This window comes from Acipenser ruthenus, chromosome 11 (assembly GCF_902713425.1).
Source record: "Acipenser ruthenus chromosome 11, fAciRut3.2 maternal haplotype, whole genome shotgun sequence".
NCBI classification, from domain to species: Eukaryota; Metazoa; Chordata; class Actinopteri; order Acipenseriformes; family Acipenseridae; genus Acipenser; species Acipenser ruthenus.
Window position 1 is genome coordinate 16,352,636 of NC_081199.1, and position 7,237 is coordinate 16,359,872.

Below are 7,237 nucleotides of genomic sequence, written 5' to 3' on the forward strand. Positions count from 1 at the left end.
AACAACAAACCCGAGAAACTGACATTTCAGTAATGTTGTTCCATTTAGATATCTGGTACTGCCCAGATAAACAATTAAAATGGATACACCAGAATGTTTATTTTCTGCTTTTCCTTTAAAGTGATTTGGAGTTCATATGCACATATGACTGATTTTTATGGTAAACACTGTACAGCTGATCGCAAAATCAGAGTCAAACTACTTCCTTAAACAAGCATGACTGATACACAATGCTATTGAAAAAGAAGAAAAGGCTTGAACAAAACACCCAGGAGTGTCGACATGCATGAGGAAATTCCTGAATCTAGCTATCAGTGATCTGTCTGCCTGCCAGCCAATGAACAGTTAGCAATACCAGTACCAACTTAATGCACCATAAAGCATACAAATGAAACTGCATAACCATGTACTAAGAGAATAAAAGGGATATCCGCCCCATTATTTATATATTCATATACACAAACTACATAAAAAAACAAACAAACAAACAAACAAACAAACAAACAAACAAACAAATACATAAATAAATACATGTTTTTATTAAATTGTGGGTAATATAATCTGTGTCAATAGTAAACTGAACTAAGTGGTCTTTTCAAAAACACAACATATTTTCCACAGTGCCAGTTTATGACAGAGGCATTTTATTTAAGTCTTAAGCATACTTGTTCAGTACAGTATAGTTCAATATAGTATGGTGCCTCATGAAAGCATATGTCAGATAACCAGGTAGATATTCTATGAATCCTATTATGTGATTTATTGCAAATTATTATAATGATATATATTTTTTGAATGAAATATATTACCCACCCTGTATATATACTTTGTAAACTTAACTGTTTGTTCACGTAAAAACGTAATAAATTAATTATACTGGTTTATGAAAAAGCTTGCCAATTTGATCTACTTATCTTTAGTGTTTGTAAAGGAAATATTCTGCCCAGTCTTTGTGTTTCTTTTATTATATACTGTATGGTATGTGATAATAATTATTATCACACTCATGAGGATGGGCGCCCCCAATGCATGCAGTATCTGATATATATGTTTTATAATCATCTACATTTCTACTAGTTAACTAAAATACAGTTGGTATTTTTAATAATACAAAAAATGATCACACACTATATAACAGAATTTACATTAAACAAAATACATTTAAATAGTTTCTATATAATCAAACAAGCATTTGTCTAACTGTAAAAATATGAAACAAGATTGGTATTACAGTACCTGGCCAAACTCTGGTGAGAGTTTATTTTTTATAGAACCTCTCTCTCAAGCAGGGGAGGAGTCTCCCAGTGCCAAGTTCTCAGCAAGTGTCCTCCCAGAACAGAAAGAGGGTTATTCCCCAACATTCCAGACCTCTTCTTGGTCATTACATAACCCATTTCCTGGTCAAATTAGAAAAATCCCCCCAATTAGTTGAATAGTTTCACTAAAAGAAGGAGGGGTTTTGGAACCTGGAGGAAGATCGGCATCCAGATATGAAAGAATATAAAGAGAGGATGGAACCACAGCAAAATATCAGCTCAGTGACAGAACTTTGTTGTTACACAGCAATCTACTGAACACCATCATGCTCTCAGCACTCAAGGTAATTATTGCATTGAAACTCTTAGAAATGTATGCATTTTTATTTTGTATTTTACTATTATTATTATTATTATTATTATTATTATTATTATTATTATTATTATTATTAGTATTAGTAGTAGTCGTAGTAGTCGTAGTATTTTCTGTCATATATCATATTGATTTTATTTAATTTTTTTTCCCTTTTTAAATTAGTTTCAGAGAACCTCGAGGCACTTTTCCTGCCTGCGACTTCTACATAAATCTGCAGTTGAAGGTAAACATTTTTTAAAAAGCTATTTAATTAAAAAAAAAAACTGTGTAAATAATGTCAATTTTAAGGATTTCATACCATCACCAATTGAATGTACCCAGTTGTCTTTAAGTGTTGTTATTTTAGTCCATTATTGTAGAGTTGATGCTCTGAATACTAAAGTGAAGCACAGGCAGAGACTGACCTGCTGTTTGTTGTCCTGCAGTGCAAGAAAGGCCTGCCCCAGAGGAGACAATCACTAGCAGTTTTGGAGGGTTCATCCACTTGGTGCACCCGGGCCAGCTGTCAGACACTGTGCTGCACCGCAGTAAGAGGATGATCCTGGACAGCATCGGGGTGGGGCTGCTGGGAAGCAGCTCCCATGTCTTCGAGCTGGCTCTGCAGCACTGCCAGGTAATCCTTCAGCTGAGGCTTACACTGGGCTATAGTACAGAGGGCACACAGGCTGCTGACCTTAGTGGCCCCAAAGGTAACAATGCTGTCCTAAAATGATGGCCAAAGAAGTGGGCCCTGGCTGTACAATTTTAATATCAACCATTCCTTCAGTACTTACCCCATTTTTGAAAAGTTTCTTTGAACAGTCACCATTCCAATTGAGGTTTGCATTGTCAAACCAGGGTGATGATAATCAAGAATTTAACTTGCTTGTTTCCATCTTGTTTCCAAGAATGTAGAGACCCTATAATGATCTGTGATTAACTATCTTTGCAGCAAATGTATGCTCCAGATTACATCAGTTCAGTCTTTGGTCGAAGGCACACAAGACTCTCTCCAAGTCTGGCAGCCTTTGTCAATGGAGTAGCGGTAAGTCAGTGTATTTGTTGGCTGGCATGTTTTAATGTCAGGTTTGTTTACACAGTGCTCAGCCCTTTCAAATTGTAAAAATGTAGTCCATGAAATGAGCACATTCTAGCAGCTGACGAGCTCTGCAGCTCGTGTCTGTGGCTGGTCATTTCCTCATTACACTTCCTGCAACTAATTTCCATGAAAACACCTCTTGAAATACAGCATTCCAAAATGATACGCTTAAAAAAAAGACAGTGTAAATGTAAATGTATTTATTAATTTAAAATTTAAAATGATATAAGCACAAAATAATCCAAACATAAAATTATCATGAACAGAGGCTGGGTTGCCAATATTTACTATCAGTATATACAGTACACAAATCAATAGATCTTGTAAGAGATGATGTGTTATAATTTCAACATAAAATAGTTTAAAACGTTTGTTTTATCTCTAGTTTTAAGTAATTGTTTGAGAAAAGTAAACAAGAGCACTTTACAGGTTACTTAGCAGATGATTAAGAAGTAGTTCTATGAGAAAGTCAAAGGAGAAAAACTTCTGAGATCTGAGGCAAAACATTTTCATAATGCAGAAAATTAAAAAAAACAATGTAATGCCTTAATTGTGTAAATATAATACTTAAATAATTTAATTTGTTCATTATACTGGATATTTGCCCATCAGGGAGTGACTGTATTCAGGACACATTCCATTTATCCTGTTCTTTTTCTTTTTTTTTTGAAAAGTGAAAGCTCAGGTTTGTATTCATGTCCTTGAGTTTCTTTTGTAGAAAGATGGGGCACTGCCAGGCTTCCTCACAGTCAGGAATGTCAGTGGAGATCACACTGTACCAGGTGCTTACTGTGCCCGCATGTTCTTCTTTACAGGTCCATTCAATGGATTTCGATGATACCTGGCACCCAGCCACCCACCCCTCAGGGGCAGTCCTTCCTGCCCTGCTCGCTATTGCTCAGATGTTACCTGGCAACGCCAAGCCCAGTGGGATGGACCTCCTGCTAGCTTTCAACGTGGGCATTGAGATTCAGGGTCGGCTCATGAGGTTCTCCAACGAAGCCCAAAACATCCCCAACAGGTGAGGAGACTGCTGCCGAACAAACTTGGCACAATACTGTAGTGCTGCCAAGGAGGAAGTGTGCCAATAGTCTTCCAGCATGAATGAGACAGTGTTTGAATTTGAAAGCAAATCTTAATCTGTTTTTCATTGTTTTTTTTTAACCTCACAGTGATTATGTTGTTTTTATTGGAAATTATTATTACACTTTCCTAGTAAAATAAAATGTTTTCTTAGAAGGCATGATAAGAAACGTTTGTCTACCCGAGGTTGTTTTTAAATCAGAATTTTAAAACCATTAAAAGCATATATAATGTAAAATACTCTCTCAGTTACCAGGATGGTCATGCCAGTGTTTCTCCCTTCAGGTTCCATCCCCCGACTGTAGTGGGCCCTCTGGGTAGTGCTGCTGCCTGCTCCCATCTGCTTTCCCTGGATCGCTTGCAGTGCTCAAACGCCTTGGCGATTGCTGCTTCGCTGGCAGGGGCTCCCATGGCCAACGCTGCCACTCAATCCAAGCCTCTTCATATTGGGAACGCAGCCCGACTTGGTCTGGAGGCGGCACTGCTGGCATCCCGGGGCCTGGAGGCCAGCACACTGATCCTGGACTCGACCCCAGGCTGCGCTGGCTTTAGCGCCTTCTACAACGACTACCTGCCTCAGGCACTGCCCTCCCCAGTGGAACAGGATCCCCGCTTCCTGCTAGAGGACCAGGACATAGCCTTCAAGCGCTTCCCTGCACACCTGGGAATGCACTGGGTGGCAGACGCAGCGTGCTCAGCACGGGAGCTTTTGGTCAACACCGTAGGGGGGTTCCACCCCTCTATGATCCAGAACATCCTACTGAGAATCCCCCTCTCCAAATATATCAACCGGCCCTTCCCTGAATCCGAGCACCAGGCCCGACACTCCTTCCAGTTCAACGCCTGCACTGCTCTGCTGGACGGCGAGGTCAGTGTCCAATCCTTCAGCCCAGCCTTCCTGGACCGTCCTGAGCTGCTCAGCCTCCTGAGCAGAGTGCAGGTCGAGCACCCCCAGGACAACCCTGCCAATTTCAATAAGATGTACGCAGAGGTGCTGGTGACCCTCACAACGGGCGATGTCTTGAAGGGTCGTTGCGACACCTTTTATGGACACTGGAGGAAGCCACTGAGTCGTGACAGTCTGCTGAAAAAGTTCCGGGCCAACGCTGGGGCAGTCCTGCCAGGAGAGAGAGTGGAGGCCATCATTGATGCCGTGGAGAACATAGAATACATGCAGGACTGCTCCCACCTCACCATGCACCTGGAGTGAAGGGCTTCATGACATCCTTTGATGACATACACTTGAAGAAAACAATATGAAATGATTGGGGAAAAGATCTTTATGCCATTTGTGTTTTGTTTTACTGTATTATTATTATTATTATTATTATTATTATTATTATTATTAGTATTATTATTATTATTATTGTTGTTGTTGTTGTTGTTGTTGTTGTTGTTGTTATATAGTGCATAATTTGAGTGATTATTTACCAGTCATACTCAATTGTAAGTAAAGCACAGTTCACATGGATTATGCAATGTATATACTCTCAATTCTGCTAGCACTGTAAATCTCACTATTGCTCTATTTATTGAATTCTTGTTATTTTATTTGATCTTTTACAAAGATTTATTGTGTGTAATTTCAGACTTTTGTATCGGAATTGCAATACTGTTGATTTGTGTAACAGGTCACTGGTTTGGAAGATATCATACGTCAATTCAATCAATTAAATCATCAAATGTGAAATCAATGTAATGCCCCAAGTGTGCAAATATAATACAAATGAAACAATTGTAATTGCTTTGGTGTTTATATTTTATTTAATTGAAAAAGATGATTAGTTTACAGTGTTTAAGGTGTACAATAATACAGTACTTTCATTGTTAAGTGATATAAATGTATTGTATATACTGCAGATAATAAATTTGTAAAATGAAGTGTTCTCTTTTGAAATCAATTGCCCATGCAAGGGGATATTTCCTTTCCTCTCCTTCAAATTACATCAATAGACAAACTGCAGCGTGAGACTACAATGAGAAATGTCCTACTTTAGGTTACAGAAACCGTCCATGCCATTTTATAACCAAATATCATAGCATACTGATACAATCTACAAGAGAACTATTAATCGGAAACATTGGTTATTTCATTTTCTTTAACTTCTATTTCTGTTCACATTTGGCATTGGGGGCAGCACAATAAAAGTTAAAAATATATGACAAACATTATTTGTTATTGGAAACAGTCTCAGTTTAAAAGAAAGAGAATACTTGGTGGGTTTCATGAGGTACTTCCACAAGAATGCAGGTCTACTCCTCTCCTGTTCTCTCGTGGCAAGGAAAACAGACCTCGTTCACTTTATTGACAACAGCTGAATTCAACAAGAGGTTGCAATTGAACAAACTGTACCCAGCACTCCTATAAACAGAGCAAGGAACACGGAAGATATGTTTTGCAGCGGCCTGAATTCAAGAAAATGTTGGAACAGTTGTGTCAATACTCATGAAACACTGACAGCACATGCTTTTTAATTAATCAATAACAGTAATAAATAGCCACCATTGACTGCCAGGACTTATTCAATGTTGCAAGTCCACGTGTTGTTAAAATTATTCTGGAGGGGGCCATTTCACATATTGTAAGGTACCTGCATTTGAGACCCCATCTCTACAGGGGGTCCTCTCCTGCTTTACTTTAATACACCTGGGCGGTCCTGTCCTGTAGTTTTGTATGTTAGCAATTTGGAAGAAACACAGCCTACACTTCTACGTAAGCAAGAACCAGCAACAGTAAGATGGAGTGGAGTGGGACATTGAGCTTATAAAATCTGTATTTTATAAAAAGAAAACCAAAAATAATAACATTTTAAACTTCAAATTAAGTTTTCTGTAAACTTATGGGATCATTTTTAATATTAGTGTTTGCTGCCAGCTTCTACCTAACCTAGAATCATCTGGGAATGTAAATAACCTGTCAAACTTCCCCAAATAAGTCTTTCCTCACCTAACAAAATAGTTATCTCCCCAGAAATCTCCCCAATTCCAGGTGTGGTTTATCCCTGAGGGATAGAGGTTGATCAGTTAAGAGTTGGAGCTGCAATTGAGCTGGTGTAATTTGTGTCTAGCGGGTGAAACAGACAAATACAGGGTATGCATTGACATGCATTCAGCAACAAATGATGTTATTATTGTATGATTTAAATGTATTGTTTGTGTTGATTTAGAACGGGTGATGTTATTATTGTATGATTTAAATGTATTGTTTGTGTTGATTTAGAACGGGTGATGTTATTATTGTATGATTTAAATGTATTGTTTGTGTTGATTTAGAACGGGTGAATGTTTGTTAATGTAAAAACCCCATCCCACTAAACTCGTGCAAACTCGTCATCTCCAGATTGATTAAGTGTTTGCTAATCCGGAGATAACCACATCTATAAAAACCCGCAGCAATTGCTGACCTGGGTGGGTGCGCAGGAAGGAGGAGCGTGAGCGAGCGAA

At 38.5% G+C, this 7,237-nt stretch overlaps 1 protein-coding gene across 1 annotated transcript; it reads left to right on the forward strand.

Moving 5' to 3' along the window:
- Window positions 1–1,517: 1,517 nt before the first annotated feature.
- On the forward strand, window positions 1,518–5,954 carry LOC131739432 (cis-aconitate decarboxylase-like). Its single transcript, XM_059033405.1, has 6 exons — window positions 1,518–1,600; window positions 1,795–1,855; window positions 2,058–2,245; window positions 2,564–2,656; window positions 3,526–3,731; window positions 4,079–5,954. The coding sequence occupies exons 1-6, from the start codon at window positions 1,583–1,585 to the stop codon at window positions 5,001–5,003; spliced, it is 1,491 nt and encodes a 496-aa protein (XP_058889388.1). The 5' UTR covers window positions 1,518–1,582; the 3' UTR covers window positions 5,004–5,954.
- Window positions 5,955–7,237: the final 1,283 nt, after the last annotated feature.

Coding starts and splice junctions, on each gene's coding strand:
- LOC131739432 (XM_059033405.1), top strand. Junction 2,657..3,525: donor CCTTTGTCAATGGAGTAGCG/GTAAGTCAGTGT, acceptor TCTTCTTTACAG/GTCCATTCAATGGATTTCGA. Junction 3,732..4,078: donor GCCCAAAACATCCCCAACAG/GTGAGGAGACTG, acceptor TTCTCCCTTCAG/GTTCCATCCCCCGACTGTAG.